Source organism: Diorhabda sublineata, chromosome 1 (genome assembly GCF_026230105.1).
Source record: "Diorhabda sublineata isolate icDioSubl1.1 chromosome 1, icDioSubl1.1, whole genome shotgun sequence".
Taxonomy (NCBI): Eukaryota; Metazoa; Arthropoda; class Insecta; order Coleoptera; family Chrysomelidae; genus Diorhabda; species Diorhabda sublineata.
In genome coordinates, this window is record NC_079474.1 from 13,050,467 (window position 1) to 13,068,073 (window position 17,607).

The 17,607-nt window shown below is 37.6% G+C and overlaps 1 protein-coding gene across 23 annotated transcripts in view; it reads left to right on the forward strand.

Annotated features, from left to right (window-relative positions):
* The window catches only part of LOC130441884 (enolase-phosphatase E1), a 116,730-nt gene that overhangs the window by 33,550 nt on the left and 65,573 nt on the right, over nt 1-17,607 (forward strand). For 15 of the 23 annotated variants that reach the window (XM_056775712.1, XM_056775765.1, XM_056775729.1 and 12 more), the window contains exons 2-6: nt 4,111-4,218; nt 4,483-5,820; nt 9,471-9,593; nt 11,818-11,874; nt 12,148-12,219. In XM_056775712.1, the coding sequence (XP_056631690.1) occupies nt 4,111-4,218; nt 4,483-5,820; nt 9,471-9,593; nt 11,818-11,874; nt 12,148-12,219 (1,698 nt within the window). The remainder of the gene's footprint in view (nt 1-4,110; nt 4,219-4,482; nt 5,821-9,470; nt 9,594-11,817; nt 11,875-12,147; nt 12,220-17,607) is intronic. The other 8 variants (XM_056775739.1, XM_056775776.1, XM_056775855.1 and 5 more) reach the window with 3 other exon arrangements.

Consider the following 17,607-nt stretch of genomic DNA (forward strand, 5'->3'; position numbering starts at 1 on the left):
CATATGATAAAATAATAATTACTTATGGTTTATATACATTGGTGGTCAAACATAACGCACCACCCCGATTTTTGAAAATATTTTTTTGTTTAATAAATTTAAATTGATATTTCGCTTATTTAACTTCTTTCCAATCATTTTGACGCAATAATAAGAAATGTGTAGTGATTTTGAATGATTTTTAATGATTGAAAAAACTAAAAATAAAAACATTGCAATAAAACGAAATTTTCTTAAAAATAGAACTTGCAGTCTAAACAATAATGATTCTTTTTTTAAAACGTGTATTTCCGCCTCTGGATGTAAAGGGGAGTTTACACAGTGCCAGTTGCTAGGCTGGTCAGTAAACAGTAGCTGTACTTGGCGAGTGGGGACCAAAATATGCAGTTGCTCACCCGTTTACACTTAGTTAAGTAGCTATACGGTATCAAAATTCTGCGAGGCAGTGAGCTTGCGCCAACGTTCCGCCATTTTAAGAAGTTCGGCGAGCGCGCCGTCGCGTCGCGTCTACTGTCTAGCAAGATACTGTACTCGCCGTTCAAATTAAACGAATAGGATGCGAGCTACTGGCTTAATGTCTCGTGGGGGAAGGCAAGTGGCCAGTTAAATCAAAAAATCTTGGAGTTACTCGCATTCAGTAGCTGCCCATCCTTGAAGAGACAGTAGCTCGGCGGATCCATTTAAACGGTAACAATAGCTGGCATACAGTTACTTGCCGTCTCAACTGACCCGTTAGCTCGCACCGTGTAAACTCGCCTTAACTGTAGCTAACATTTTAAATATCCCAGACATGCTCGACAGGATTCATATCTGGACTTCGTGGTGTCCAGTCCAGGGTATAAATTCCTAGTTCGTTTAGGTAACTCAGAACAATATCATGTATTAAACGAAAATTATCACCAATCAATGGCCCAAAGGAACGACGTGCTTTTCAATAATGTTCTTGTCCAGGCCTCCTAGAACCGGTCTCTCGAAATCTTTGCATCAATCTGCCAATGGTTGTGTGGTGTACGCCAAACAGATTTGCCACTTCACGATAACTTTGTCCCTGTCCAACTAACTCGGCTGCGGAAATTAAAGATAGACCTCCATTTAATTAGAGGAACAAAACATTTTGGAAGCTTTATGAGCACATCCTCCATTTGCATTTACGCTATTGGAAGATGCTGTCAAATATGTCTAAACTAGATCTTTTATTCACACGAATAAAAATCTAAGCATGTTGGGTTTGGAGATCTAGGGTTGCTTAGAATTCAAATATTTTGTATTACTGGACAAAAGATCTTTCAAACAACATCAAGTTTATAAAAATCGGCTAAGTACAACCGAACTTATAGATATTTTTTCATTTCCATTCTCCCCCGCCTTTTGATTCGAAAAGATAGACCAATAAAAAATGACTTTTGAAGATGAAGCACCATCTCCATCCACTGTGTTTCGCTGGTTTCCTGAAATCAATCATCGGGGTCGCATTTAACTTGAAGGTCATCCAAAATCGGCTGTTGTTCCAGAAAGCATCGATGCTGCCCGTAAACTGATATTGGACACTAGTTTCACGATGGCCATGTCGCCACAGTTCCATTAGACTAACTGACCCTTATAAAAGGTTATCTACTTGACCCACAACTATCAGTTAACCATCAAACACCAATAACAAACAAGAATTCTTGGACACAACTCATGATAAAGCTGCTCAAAGGGTTTACAGTCATATCGAACAGTTCAAGTGTTCAAAAGAGATCATAGAATCGCGAGAAGTTGCTGAACAGTGGGATGTAGACTTAAGGCAGCTAATTTTAGACCAAAAACACCAGCTACTGGCCCAAAAGTAACCCAAGCCCACCGCGCAGCTCGTCTACGATTTACCAGCGAATAGGTTAATTGTATTAATCGCCAGGATGCGATTTGAGTCAATTCTTTTGATGACGAGTGTATTTCTTTGAGTTTTCAGCATTTGTTTGCCAGAAGTGTTTTAAAAAAATCAGAAAAACCAATCGCAGAAGTCGAAGCGAGCTTTCACACATGAGTTCAAACAAAAACGCAAAACGTTCTTGAGATATGGTCGGCAGCCGGTTTTTGTTAGCTACCTGGTGCACTGATCAGAGAGATTCGTAGGAAAAGAAAAATTTAATAGGAGGAAGGTTTGTTGGAGTAGGCCCTGATATAGGAATTGCTCCTCTGCAGGACTGGGATTGTTGCGGTTGCTTGGGGTTGTGTTTGCTAACTTTGCAAAAGATTTCTAGGTACACTGGTGTATAAAATCGCCTTTCTGTGGAATCTACATTGATAGAATATTGGAAGAGAAAAAAATATTGAAGTACTCGATTCTCTATTACCTTTTTCTAATATATTTCTGAATCTTCCACAATACTAAGTATTAGAGATAACTGCTTAATGATATGAGCATTTTTTTATCATTTATCAAAGTTGTTTTTAATTGTTTACATATTTCCGTTATTAGTTTGTCGCGACAGTTTATTTCGCAATTTATAAAAACAAATTTTGCGTAATTTTCAATGGAAATAATAATCATTGATCAATACGTGTCATGAAAATGAAAGAATGTTGTTATTTGTCTGTAAGAGAATGATTCACGGCATAGTAACTTTTATGAATATTCATGAGAAACAAAGAAATAATCTTGGCCTCAGTTCAAGACATTATAAATTGCATTGTTGCCAACGTGTTCATGTTTAAACAAGGACCGTACTGAACGTAATATTTCATTTTTTCTCTGTTGAGATTCTTGATACAGATGCATATCGGAAAAAATTAGTGACGCCAAAAATGAAAACAAAAATAAAGACTGGCAATATAAGTTCAAAATAAGCGTTTACTTTTGCACTAAAGTCCTGCAAGTGAAACCTTGAGGTTAGAAAACAAAAAAAGACACCAATGACCAGACCATAAACTTCCTTAATATCCAAGGTGTAATCCACGATGAGTTTATCATCAAACCAAGCGGTGATTGACGTCTTCTGCGGAGGAATTCTCAAAGAGGTCGGCAAAAAATTTATCAAAAGATATTCCAAAAGGGTTATTGTAAATGCTCAAATTGATGCCCATCTTGATGAGAGTCAGATCAGACGAAGCATGTCAAGATGTCCTCTAGGACTTCTTCAACTGCAGTTCGAAGGTCGGGAAAGGTGCGTAGTCCCCTTGCAAAAACGCGGTTCTTGAGAAGACACCACAGGAAGAAATCATAGGGCGCCAGGTCACATGCGGGCCAATCTTAGAGCATTTTCAAATAACTTTGGCCCGTTACGTGCCCTCAAAACAATACAGATCCGTGACACCTCCCAATGAAGACGTGAGAATTTTGGTCGTTGGAGAACACGCAGTTATGCCGATTCATCATCCCACCAACCGCAAAATGGAATGCTGGAACTGCGGATCGCCGCATCCAAGGAACCAATTTGCTAAATTCCAATCTGCGGTCGAAAACATCCTCAGGAAGTGCGTGGAGGAGATGCGGACAATTAATTCGATAGTGCGTGCGTTTCAGCTATCGTCGTAGAGAACGATAGGATATTTGAAATTCTCCCGATAGCTGCACTGCTCAACTAACGCCAGCGCAACTGAATCCATATTATCGTTAGTTGTTACAGATACTGGTCGTGCAGAACGCGGCGCGTCGGCAACAGAGCCCGATTTTAGTAATTTGTGGTACGTCTTCCATACTGTTGAACGATTTGGTGGCGGCGATTTCTCGAAACGTGACCTTGTATCGGTTATTCATTCTGAAAAAGCGTCTACTCGACGAGCACGTGTTATCGTGACACAGACACAACTGTCTGAAGATACTGCGTTTTAATCTTTTTCGACAGCGTTGGCAGACTTATGAGTTTTGCCGGTCATATGCCGAGAGAGCGTTGCCCGTCCTTTGTAGAACTTATCAACGGATTGGTTGTTAAGAGCTCAGCAGTTAATTTCGCGATACCTGCGGACGGTCTAGATTTAGCTCCGGAGGATTTCTGGGTATTTCCTTTCTGTAAATACAACATTTATAATCAAAATATCGTTATTTTATTAGTTTTTTTGCTCTTCCTGTATGACAAAACGTATGACGTTTATTTAGAATAAATTCAATGTTATCATCTGTTGTTTCAGATGGCAGATACTGTGAAAAAATCTAGAATAGTAAGTGAAGAAGAAGAGAATCTTGAAGAAGCTTTGTTGGAAGAATTTAACATGAGACTAAAAAACTGCATGAGTAAAGTGTGTATTTTTTCGTTTATTGGCATTTCTTTAACACATTTTCAAAAATTTTGACAAAAACACGATTTTTTCGTATATAAAAACGTTTATCTTTATGTTTGAATAATAACGGTTGTAATGTAGTAGCCGATTTCTGAAGTAATTGAGCCTCATCCGTATAAATCCTAATAATACTGGCCATACATGAAGGCGCGATAATTTTTGAAAATGTTTTATGTACTAACCCGCTAAATTTTTTTTGTGTATTACTAACGTGACTTTCAGGACGATCTTCAAGAGGCGGATCAGTATCCGGAAGAAAATTTCTACGAAAATATCAGCAATAACATTCGCCCAATGTCGAAAATCGCGTTAATCAGCAACGATTTCATCGAAAACGAACGACAACATTATTACGACACCCCCGCTATAACATTCGATATAAAAAACGGCGATTCTTCCGAAGACCGAAACGATATTGAAGAAGAACCGGAGCATTTGTACGAAACGTTACCCGAACCAACTAAGACTGAAATGACGGACCAAAATGTCGAAAAAACCGCACCCGAAACGCTTAATCTTAATTTAAATCCCGAGATCGAAATGGATTTCACCGATGAATACGAAATGGTAGAAAATGATAAACCGACGTTTAGTTTGAATACGACGGATTTTTCAGATATTAAAACTCAAGAAGATAACGTTAAATCTGTTAAGGATCGTATGCTATTAACGTCAGACGACGCTGCGACGCTTCTATTTACTCAAACAGTCACTTCTCCTATGTTAACCCCTTCCGAAGAAAACATCGACTTCCTTAAAGGCTTCCAAAGAGAAAATACGGAAACTTCCGAAGAATCCAACGATTCTCCACCGAAAGAAGAAGAAATTTCAAATAACGATATCGATAACGTTAAAGAAAACATTTACGAAAATTTAAAACAACCAATGGAAGAAAATATTTACGAAAATCTTAAAGATGTAAAAGATAAAGTAGAAGAATTAGAGGAAGAGCATATATATCAAGATATCGACGATGATCCAAAAGATATTTACGAACCAGTCGATGTTCCATCTAAAACAAACGTAGAAGAAGACGTAATGATCGAGAATATTTTATATAATGAAGTTGATAACGAAGAGGAAGCTAAAATAATCGTCACTGATCTCGACGCTAGCGAAAATAGCGTTAACGATTACGAATTCGTCTCGGATAGCGGCACGAAACTAATAGAAGAAACCGTCACCATAGAAGAATCCATCGAAGAATTTAAAAAAGAAGAAAATCTCGTCGAATACGAAGAATCGTCGTTCGAAGATAAAATTAAAGAGACTTATACGGAATTTTTGTATCACAGTAAAACCGAGAATAATTATTACGAAAAATACGCGGAGGTGATGTCGAAAAATGTGAAAGTTAATAATAGAGAGAAAGATACGGAAACAGTTCCGCCGGAAATCGTTAAAAATTTAAAAAGTCAATTCCAAAAAGGAGACGGCGACGTTAATGCGAATCAAAAAAAGGAAATCGAGGATGCTAGTCAATTGAAGATGGTCAATATCATTAAACAGATCAACAAATTCGAATTGAAAGATACTCAAGAAGACGATGACGACGATGATGTAAGTATAGATGACGATTTTTTTTTTGAATTTCATTATTCGATTTACATATTACTTGAAGGTTTAAGGTGACAGTTTAAAACAAGCAACAGGGTTCATCCGATAAGTAAATTTATCTTTGAATCAAATCAGAACTAGGTTAGGTTAGTGCTGGTAATCTATTGTGCCTCTTTAGAGAGGAGGAGGACATTTAGGGAGGATTTCCAGCGGAAACCTCCCTTTGAAAAACTCAACCATAACTTATACGAAAACATTTAAAATCTAGAAGGTGGTTAGTTTGTTGGTTCCTTTTGATTTCAATCTGCGCACTTCCCCACGAGTATCAAACAGTTCACTAGCAGAGAGATTCGGGTGCAATTTTTCTTCTTTTTTATTCCTATATTTGCTTCTTTGATCTTGGGAGGTTTCAAATCTCTTTCTATCGGGGACGTAAACTTACATATCTGTTTACAACGTTATTCGAAGTCTTCTAATGTCTAACTGTCTTCTGTAGTTCCCCTTTCCGCCTTTATCACCTATGACCTTTCTCTAGCTTCTTAGTGCTCTTCCTTTACTTCTTTTCCCTTGTGGTTTAGTTGGTTTAGTTTTGATGTCATGAATTAATGAGTGTCATTATATCCCTTATTCTGTCATCTTTTATCCTGGATTTACCCTCTGCTTTTTTCCAGAAGTTCATTTCGGTCGTCATTAGCGTTTTTCCCTCTTTGATTTGCAATGTCAAGTGTATTTTCATTCCTAACTATTTGTATTCCTTGCAGTATTTTACGAGGACCGTTTTTATTTTATTCTTAAATAAGACAAGTTCATATAAAAGAGTTTAAGACATTTATCATATCTGTGCACAAGCTTTTCAGTACCCTCTTCAAAGAAAGAGTACAAAACAGACCTTGAAACTTCTAGAAATTCCGTAGACAAAGCAGTAATGGTGAATCTGAGGTTTTCTTTAACCATTCTGTTAACTCCAGGTCATTTGAAACGTCCTTGAAAGGGTCCTTGGCCCCTTTTATCATGCACATCATTACGGCCATCTTTAAACTTTCGACATCATTCACGCAAAACACCATCACACATGAAATTTTTCCTATACACACCACTAATTCTCCGATTTTCTTCAGCCTGTAGAAAACGAATCCCACTTCGCAATTCACACTTGGTGGGAGCGTCAATAGTGGCTATGGCACAACGCCGACTGACGCCTGAGCTGGTCGATGTATTGTGCTATTGCTCCGATGCACACACATTCACTTCAAGACCCCATTTTCTGTACTCTTCTATGATTTATCGAGTTAAGTAGCTTAATGACGTACACTGGTGGTCAATAGTTTTTCCCCTCCCTATAGTTTGCGTGTTATACAAGAAATACGATCGAGTTTTATCAAGTCTCCATTCGCATTTTCTCCAAAGCATCCCCAAACCAGCACCGAACCTCCGGCGTGTTTTATCGTCCGGATCTTCCTTTGACCTGCGAATAAACACTCATTCTAAGATCCAAAAAACTCAAATTTTTACTCATCATTCCATAAAACTTTTTCCCACTCTTTATGCGTGTAATTTTTAGGTTCTTTAGCCCATTGCAACCTCTTAATTTCTTCACTGCCACCCTCTAAAAAAGGCGAGATTCTCTTAAGGCAATCCTCCAAGAACGTTTTCTATCGCCAAAGCTCGTGGAGGGTGCATATTTTTTCACGTTTCATCACAAGTTTGAATTTGCTAGAAGGTAAACAATTGCAGTACGTTCTAGCTTCTCGCAGGGCTAACTGGGACTAAACTGCAATCATAAACACCGAAGAGATAATTGATAGTTAATTACCACTTTTAGTATTCCTATTTCTTGATCGATTTCATTCTTTTAAAGCATTTCCAGCCGAGTAGGTATTCAGTTTTTGTCCCATAGCTCATTTTTCTTCTGGAAATGTTTTGATTTTATTATCGCTGTATTCAAAAAAAAAAATGAGATCTATCTATTTTCGTCTACCTCATAAGACGACCGCATTCAAAATTCACTCCGTATGAGTAATAATATTATTTCTATGAAAAAAATAACGAAATCTAAGAAATTTTCCAAGTAAGTTTTATAACGCAGCTTTTTGCATGTTTGTCGGTTTTTCAAATTCGCAAAAATTTTGTTTTTTGATAATGCTTAATATACGGTCCAATTAAATTCGCACCTTTTTTATTATTAATATTTCTAAATATCATAACTATTCCCGATATTTAATTTTTTTTACATCCCTTATAATTTTCTAATAATACCTCGTATACGTCAGGAAATTTTTAATTTTAAAAAATGCTGAATATTTATTAATAATAAAAGAGTGTCCCATATGCTGCCAACTTTACATATTTTTTCATTATAATCTGTTTGGAATTTAGTTATAATCTGTTTATTTGGAATACGAGGTGTGGTTATTAAGACTAGCACTGCTACAGAAAAGTACGCATGCGCCAAAGGTTAGCGACTGTCAGCTGTCTAGCCTGAAGTCTATACTTTCGGATGCTATGTCTACCGTGTCTGCAGACAAACCAGTATAGCCGTTTCCTTAGTTTGTATAGGAGTTGTTTCTTGTTCTGTTTTGAGCAACGGATTGTTATGAAATTTCACATGAAACTTGGAAACTATACAACTGAAACTTGTAATTTATTGAATCGAGTATATTCCAATGAATATTTGTTGCTTTCGTGTGTTTTTGAAATAGCCAAGAAGCTGTTGTCAGGTTGCTAGGTCAATAACGGACGGAAATATCGAAAAATTCGGTAATCCCGCAAAAATATTCACCTTGAATGCGATTCAAAACTTAATAGAAAAGTTAATAACGTGTGAAGTATCTTGGTTTTTTATCTATGATTCTGAAACAACGCGCCAATCCATGCACTAACTTGGCCAAGAGCCAAAAAAATAATCTAATGAAAATTCGAAGGAATAATGATTGTTTTTTTCGATATTCATGGATTTATATACCTCCACTGGGCTCCTGAAGGTAAAACTGTTAATCATGATAATAATCTTCATGTTTTTATGGAATTACTGGAAGAATAAGAAAAAAACGACCCGAATTGTATTAGGAGAAGTCTTCATCTTCACCAAGACAATATCCCAGCTCATTTCGTTCTGTTCGTCAAGACGTTTCGAAGTACAACATTCCAGCATTAAACCACCCACCTTATTCGCCGGATCTTGCACCGTGCGATTTCTACCTCTTTTTTAAGGTCAAATCTGTATTAAAGGAACATGATTCGAGTCCGTTGAAGATTTAAATGAAAAAGCGATGAGCATCTTGAAGGAATTGACAGAAAATGAGTTTCTGTATGGTTTCGAAGGGCGATACTGAATTATTATACATAATAGACGAATCTGAGCCTTGCAGAGGATTAGAAGCTGTTGCGGAATATATAGCTTGTTAGTTTTGAATGGTTTTTGTGGAGCTGTCTTAGAAATTTTGATTTTACAGTTACAAAACTTTTTCATACTCAAAAATACCGATTTCGGTCTATTTGGACCTCATCAGAGCGATGTAATGCGTTGTTGTTCTCAACTATTATGAAAATAAAACTAAAAAACAATTTAAAAATATATTGGGGGTAACATTCCAAACAGAATATAAATATTTTCAATTTGACATTTTCTTTTATTTATTTTTGTTCGCGTTTAGAGCACCGTTACCGAAACCTACACGGAAACAACAACCATCCAATCGGATGTACCCGAAGAAAAAGTTTTGAAGAAAAAGAAAACCAAAAAATCGAGGAAAGAAGAAAAAGAAAATATTTCCGTGGTGAGTATGGCGAGTCGAGTAGAATTTTGAGCATGTTAATGTTGAAATTAAATGTAGCAATTAATAATCGTAGCGAAACCGACTTGAAACCAGATACGAGGACGGGTCAAAAACAAACTAAATCACGTAGCTCAATCAAATTTCAAATAGAAGTTTTATTTAATGACTCGCCCTCGTATCGCAATGTATTTACTCATCGATATATGGATGTACACGTAACTTTAAACATGAAATAAATATAAGGAATAATGTTTGAGAATTTTACGTCGAAACGGCCCAACAATCTAGCGAATGGCATTCCAAAAAATGAGCCGAAACGTCGTAGAGTTTGTCGATAGAACTATACGTAGAAAAGGCAATTAGCTTAGAACAAGTTCGAAGATATGTATATCTTGGGGTGGTTATCAAGGACAACGGAGACGAGGGAGAAAATCTGGAAGCAAGGATGACGTGGGGAAGTAAACAGTTGGGAGTGCTGGAGGTGATAATAAGATCCCAAAATCTCCAGAAAGGTTAAGGAGATCCAATAATGAGATAAGGAATCTTTTTGGAGAAGCGGAACTAAGCAAAATAATAGAGTGGCTGGGTCACGTAAGGAGAATGCCAGATTTTAGAGCAACAAAAGAATTGAAGTACATAGAACAAGGAGAAACAAGAAAAAAAGGTAGACCAAGGAGAAGATGGAGCGCAGAGGTGATGGAAGACATAAGAGAGAGGACTGGAAAACGAAAGCAAAACATTAGAATCACTTCCATGCTATGAGCCTAAAAGGCCTGTGAGAACCACGCGATCCAAAGGACCTACTGTGACCTCCTTTCTTGCTGCGATACAGAAGAACTCATTGTTTACACTCCTTTCAAAAAGTCTAGAATGTGGGATGGTTTTAATGGCCAAATTTCGGCCAAATAGGGCTTCTGTTAGTATTCGTATAATTTCCCAAAAGAGTCTTTGCCTTCTCAGACTCATTTGCTCATATCTACCTTCTTTTTCAATGTCTTTTCCATTATTCTGTAGCTGATACCACAGAAGGGTTCGGGTTCCATGAAGGAATTGTGTGTCCACACTTTAGCGAGCTTATCAACTGGAAGATCTAGAATCACTTCTAGTGCAGCTGTTGGGCATGTTTTTGGGCTGAAGTTGTTGGGCATCGGTTGCACATATGTGATGACTGGTCTTACAATTGCCGTGTACATCCACAGTTACAACTCCGATACCTCCCTGCTAAGTTTTTGTACATCATCAGAGCTTTTGTAACTTTAGTGATTATCATCTCGTCGAAACTGTGTTTTGAAGGCAATTCCAAACGATTCTTAGAACAAGTGTTGGGAAAAGTGATTAAGATTGGTTATATTGATTTGAAAATGTTGTTTTTCTGTTGTCAGTTTGAACCGTACATTACTGGAAGAGAAATTAGATATAAAGTGTTATAATGAGAGTTGTTAAGAAAAAATTTTTTTAATAAACGCGCGAAAACTTTAGTTTCGTATAAGTGGCTGTACAGGATGTTGAATTGGTCTGCTACGAAGCGTCGAAACTTGGACTACGTAACCTCGCAATTCGGGGATGCCTTTCCAAGGCTCGAGTGTATGAATGGTGTGTCCGAGAAGTGATTTACTACTTGTGCGGCGCTCCAGAACGTCAGCGGTGTCATTTTGGAAGACCGACGTGATATTACTGGGCATCAACGTCGGGTGGTGGAAGGTGGAGGAAGGCTCGCCAGTTAAGGCGAAGATTACACGGTCAACGGGGGAGGTAATTGCTCTTAAAACACGACGAAACCTGTCTACAGATCAGTACGACGCGATATTCTAATCTGTAGTACGACGTTGCTGCAAAACAACGCCTGACCGCATACAGCTCGGCCCTACGATGGAGACGTTGAACGAATTGGGTTGCGAAATACCTTCCTTGTAGTCCCGATTTGGCGCCATGTGATTATTATGTCTTTGGTCTATTGAAAGAGGCACTCCGCGGGTTTCGAGGTAGAATTGTTCGAGATATTTTTATGAAAAAAGCATCCGAAAGCTATCGGAGAGTGTGATGGAGACCATTTAGAAAAACTCTACAAAATTTTTTTTTTATTTCAAAATCTGGATTTATCTTTAAACCACCCTCATATGGTAAAAATATAAAAGTTGGTTTCGTTAAATTTTGTGCTCGTTATATTTTTGATTTTTTAGCTTGATATTAACAATTTTTTTTATCGCTAAAAATTTTATTTTAGACCAATGTTGAGGTAGTAAATGAGGACTATTGCTATAACGTTAATGTTAAGAACTTGGTAAGAATTGTTCGTTTACCTCATTAACGCAAAATATTCCTACAAAATTAAATACGCGTATAAATACGAGGTCTAATCAAAAAATCTTGTCGTTCAATGCTTACTTCCTCAACAGAATTGAAAAAAGATGCAAAATAATTTTGATCAAACCTCGTATATTAAAAAAAAATTATTTCGTAGTAACGTTTTGCTTAGCTTTTCGAGTATTCATAGTCTTATTATTTTTCGCATTTTTTTGCATGATTTGCTTGACACTGCATTTGATTCACTCAGTGTAGAAGTTTTGGAGATCTTACCAAAGTTCCTGAAGAAATTCATCGAGCTCCGGACATCAAATATAGCGGGGTAAGATTTCGAAACATTTCAAATTATTAGAAATCATCGACTAACACGTATTTGTCATTGAATAGCGCGTTCGCTCCTTTTTTTCGAATTGTTTGAATCACTCCACCCCAGCTCGAACACGGAAACCCTTACGGCGTCTAGAAGGGCTCGGCAGTAATGATATTGACCAAATACGAGGTCTATTTTTTTCGTATTTCTATTACGAAATGATGTATGAATGTCAATCGTCTGTGAATAAATCTGTTTCTAGTGAGTTCGGTTAGGTCCCTACAGTCTCTTGAGCTATCCATTAGTGACGTTATCTACTTAATTTTTGCCTTGGAAGAATAAACTAGGTATTAGTAAGACTTTGCGTTTGAACCTTCCAAGTTTTGGTCTCACTCTGCGGTCGTGCATCAAAATCTCGATAGATGAGATTTAACCTCTTCGTTTTGTTCCCGAAGTAACGTAGGGTCTTTGAGTAGACTTCCTTTGTTAATGTTGTTCCTAAATTCGACCATAATCATGTCTTTTTAGTACCAAAAGACACAAGTCGTGGTTTTCCTCTTTGTTAAACGTCTACATCCATTGCTTAAATTGTTCTTTGGTCTCTGGGTCTCCGTACATTATCTAAGACTCACCTCCATTGACAAAAATCTTCAAAAAACTGTAATACATAACCAACAATATTTTTTCTTTGGTGTTTGGATTGTCGTACATGCTCCAAGTCTCATCTTCAAGAAACATATCTAACCAAAGAATGTTGGTACTTGGACTATGTTTCTTTTTGTTTTGTATCCTCCAAAAGGGACGTGGGTTTTACAGTAGACTTCCTTTGTGGATATTCATAGAATAAACCAGAACTATATCTTTTTTGTACCAAAACACTTTAGGCGAGTTTTTCCTCTTGGTGAAGCATGTACATTGATGGCTTTGACGATTCTTTTGTCTTTGAACAATCCTGTATGCTCCTTGTACCATTTTCAGTGATAAAAATCTTCAAAAAACTGTTATACCTAACCAAAGAAGTTGGTAGTAAGACTATGCCTTTTAGTTTGATTTGTATCGTCCTCCAGAAGGGTCTTGCTGTAGATTTCCTTTGTTAATATTCATAGAATCAACCAGAACTGAATTTTTGTCGCACCAAAAGAGTTTAAATCGTTGCTTAGGGGAAAATAACATAGATAAATATATTTTCTTCACTATACATTCTTTTCTCCACGTCAACTTACATCCGTTAAGTAAAGTCTATTAGTACATCTAAAGCTGGTTCCAATTCGAGAAAATCTTCACACTTGAGACCTTGTTGGCAGCGCCATAGAGTTTAAAGAGACGTCCAAATTAGCTGAATAGGATTAAAATAACGATTAAAACCAAATGACAGAAATCTGTGTATCCCTTACTAAGTTGGTATTTCTGGAACTGTTGGTGAACACACTATTCACGCTACCATTACACCAACACTCACAATTACACTGATTAAACAGTTTACCTTGAGTCTCTGAAGACGATAACTTGGTTATCGAAACGCGCGTCTGGTAGTGTAATTGTGAGTGTTGGTGTAGTTGTAGTGTAAACGGTGTGCTGTGTATCCCTTGAAACAACATCTAAAGCTACGTTTACATGCGTTGCAAGCCTCGACAAACGCGAGAGTGTAAACGAGTTAGTGTCGGTGTTTGAACAGAGATTAAACAAAGTTTGTGTTTTGTGTGTAGCTTCCATTCTTTTTCTGATTCCAGCATCTCGAAACAATTAATCTTAGCTTTATAATTAGTGGTATTTATTGCTATTAAGTTATTTTTTTGGGATAGAAAAAATATTGAACGAAAAGGAAACTTAAGCAAGCGAAAAGGGTTCTATCGAATAAGTTTCGATCTTGTTCGCCCAAACCATCCAGGAACCTTCTTCAAAAGCTACGTTTTCTTTTTGTGCAACACCGCGCGAGTCTTCTGTAGACTCGTCCTCTTCTATCGCTACCCCGCAGGCACACTCTGATTCCCATTAAACGTCAGTCCAATTAACGTGTTTTCTGGTAAATCGTAGAATGGTGCTACTCGGTGGGCGTTTAACTTTAACTGGCCTTTTTGCCTAAAGATTAGCTACCTCAAATCTTCTTCTGACTGTCCAGACACTTCTCGCGTTCCTCTGAGCTCTTGTTGGACATTAAACACTAGCGAGAGCCGAATTTTTTAACGTTGTGCTGACAATGAATCGATCATGTCTTTTGGACGTGTACCTTTTTCTTCGGGAAGCGCGTCTTCGATGAAGATTACCAGTCTTTTGGTAACTAAATCGGTGGACTGGGGTTAACTGGCCTTTTTGGCTCAAGATTAGCTGCCTCAAGTCTTCTTCTGACTGTCCAGCTACTTCTCGCGTTCCTCTGAGTTCTTGTTGGACTTTAAAAACTAGCGAGAGCCGAAAATGAATCGATCATGTCTTTTGGACGTGTACCCTTTTCTTCGGGAAGCGCGTCTTCGATAAAGATTACCAGTCTTTTGGTAACTAATTCGGTGGACTGGGGTTAACTGGCCTTTTTGGCTCAAGATTAGCTACCTCAAGTCTTCTTCTGACTGACTTCTCGCGTTCCTCTGAGTTCTTATTGGACTTTAAACACTAGCGAGAGCCGGATTTTTTAACGTTGTGTTGACAATGAATCGATCATGTCTTTTGGACGTGTACCTTTTTCTTCGGGAAGCGCGTCTTCGATAAAGATTACCAGTCTTTTGGTAACTAAATCGGTGGACTGGGGTTAACTGGCCTTTTTGGCTCAAGATTAGCTGCCTCAAGTCTTCTTCTGACTGTCCAGCTACTTCTCGCGTTCCTCTGAGTTCTTGTTGGACTTTAAAAACTAGCGAGAGCCGAAAATGAATCGATCATGTCTTTTGGACGTGTACCCTTTTCTTCGGGAAGCGCGTCTTCGATAAAGATTACCAGTCTTTTGGTAACTAAATCGGTGGACTGGGGTTAACTGGCCTTTTTGACTCAAGATTAGCTACCTCAAGTCTTCTTCTGACTGTCCAGACACTTCTCGCGTTCCTCTGAGCTCTTGTTGGACATTAAACACTAGCGAGAGCCGAATTTTTTAACGTTGTGCTGACAATGAATCGATCATGTCTTTTGGACGTGTACCTTTTTCTTCGGGAAGCGCGTCTTCGATGAAGATTACCAGTCTTTTGGTAACTAAATCGGTGGACTGGGGTTAACTGGCCTTTTTGGCTCAAGATTAGCTGCCTCAAGTCTTCTTCTGACTGTCCAGCTACTTCTCGCGTTCCTCTGAGTTCTTGTTGGACTTTAAAAACTAGCGAGAGCCGAAAATGAATCGATCATGTCTTTTGGACGTGTACCCTTTTCTTCGGGAAGCGCGTCTTCGATGAAGATTACCAGTCTTTTGGTAACTAAATCGGTGGACTGGGGTTAACTGGCCTTTTTGGCTCAAGATTAGCTACCTCAAGTCTTCTTCTGACTGTCCAGACACTTCTCGCGTTCCTCTGAGTTCTTGTTGGACTTTAAAAACTAGCGAGAGCCGAAAATGAATCGATCATGTCTTTTGGACGTGTACCTTTTTCTTCGGGAAGCGCGTCTTCGATGAAGATTACCAGTCTTTTGGTAACGATTTACATTCAGCGCATTCTCACAATAGGTTGACCGCTTGAGAAGCTTTATGATTTGTTATATCCAATTTCAGGCAGAATTTTTGTTTGTTTTTAACAAAAATATGTATGATGGCTAACTAATAGATATATAACCTAACCTAATTAACATAAAAAGGGTAGTTACCGATCATTTCATACTGTTTGACTGTGAGAGCAAAAATTATTCTAATATTTTATATCATTTTGAAGGTAATGCCATTAGCTTTAAAATTTTACGGTCTGGAATACGCGTGAATGATATTTGAGCGTTTGTTAAGACGGCAAGCGTGGAAACGTAGCATTGTATTCGATTTGAATCAAATAAACAATCGTTATAAATAACAAAAGAACGTATAAATGTCGTTTTGTTTTCGAATTATTTTATTGTTTCCCAAAAAAACATTTTTAATTCTTAACCCGATGTCAAGTATTATTTCTAACGCAATACAATCGTTTAAATTTTCTTTGTTCTTCGTCCGTTTGCTTGAAATCGTGACGTCTCGGTATATAAAACGATCTCGATTCGAATTGTTTCTGATAGATGTCGGTAACGTCGTGCTTCTTAATATGATTTAGATTATTGCTAGTTTTCAAATACCTTCCGGCTTCACTTCTATATCTTTTTTTCGCTATAGGAATTTTACTTTCTGACGTTCTTATCATTTTGTAATTGACCAAAGGTAAAGAGGTTATTCTGTAATCTAAATGATTGGTTTGGCATTGTTTTCTGTTGTAAAAAGGTATGTCGTTGACGTCGCTGCTATCGGAACTTTTGCTGCTGTTTTTCGATCGTTGACTCACCGGACTTTTTTTCATTTTTGGAGGTTCTTCGATGTACAATTGATTCGAACTATCTCGAATTTCTTCGCTGTAATGTTCCCGTTTTAGTTGATTCTTTTTTATTAATTTTTCTTTGGAAGGAGACACGTCTCCTATTGTTTCGTTCCATATATTATTTTTAACGAAAGTTTCTCTAACGTCGTCGAAGTAACAATGTCTTAAAAGTCTTTTGACGTTTATGCGCTTATCCCAATCGTATTCCACCATTAAACTCAAGATATTCCTACCGTTTCTGGTTATATATGGAAGCAATTTATAAAATCCCGTGCCTTTTACTTTTGGAAAAGAGATGAAGTTTCTCGATCGAGATTTTAATCGTGTTAAAAGTTGCGTATTAGGTGAACCTAATACGTTGTGTATTTTATACAATTGATCAATTTCGTTACTACCAGGAAATAGAGGTCTTAATGTTAGCATTTCGTAAAAAACGCATCCGGTTGCCCATACGTCCATTTTAGGACCGTAATTACCCACAGTTAGGAGACATTCCGGGGATCTGTACCATCTTGTCGATATATATTCGGTGTAAGGGGGAGAACTGAATATACCTCTGACGGAACCGAGGTCGCCTAATTTGATTATTTCCTCGCAGCTAGTTTGGGATAGCGGAGCGTATAGTATCGAAGGAAATTTGATTAGGACGTTTTCCGGTTTTATATCTCGATGAAAAAGTCCGTTTTTATGTAAATGTTCTAATCCTTTTAACATTTGATACAAATAAGATTTGACGCGTGCTTCGGATAAACCTCTCCTTTTGCTTTTCAAATAATCGTACATACTCATATCCATCAATTCGAAAATGAACGTCACCTTACCGGTAAACGTGTCGTAATGGTATTCCAACATATTTACTATATTCGGATGACTCGGTATCTTTTGCGCTGCCACTAATTCTGCGCATGTTTTTATATTCGATTCGGATTTGTAAGTGTTCTTC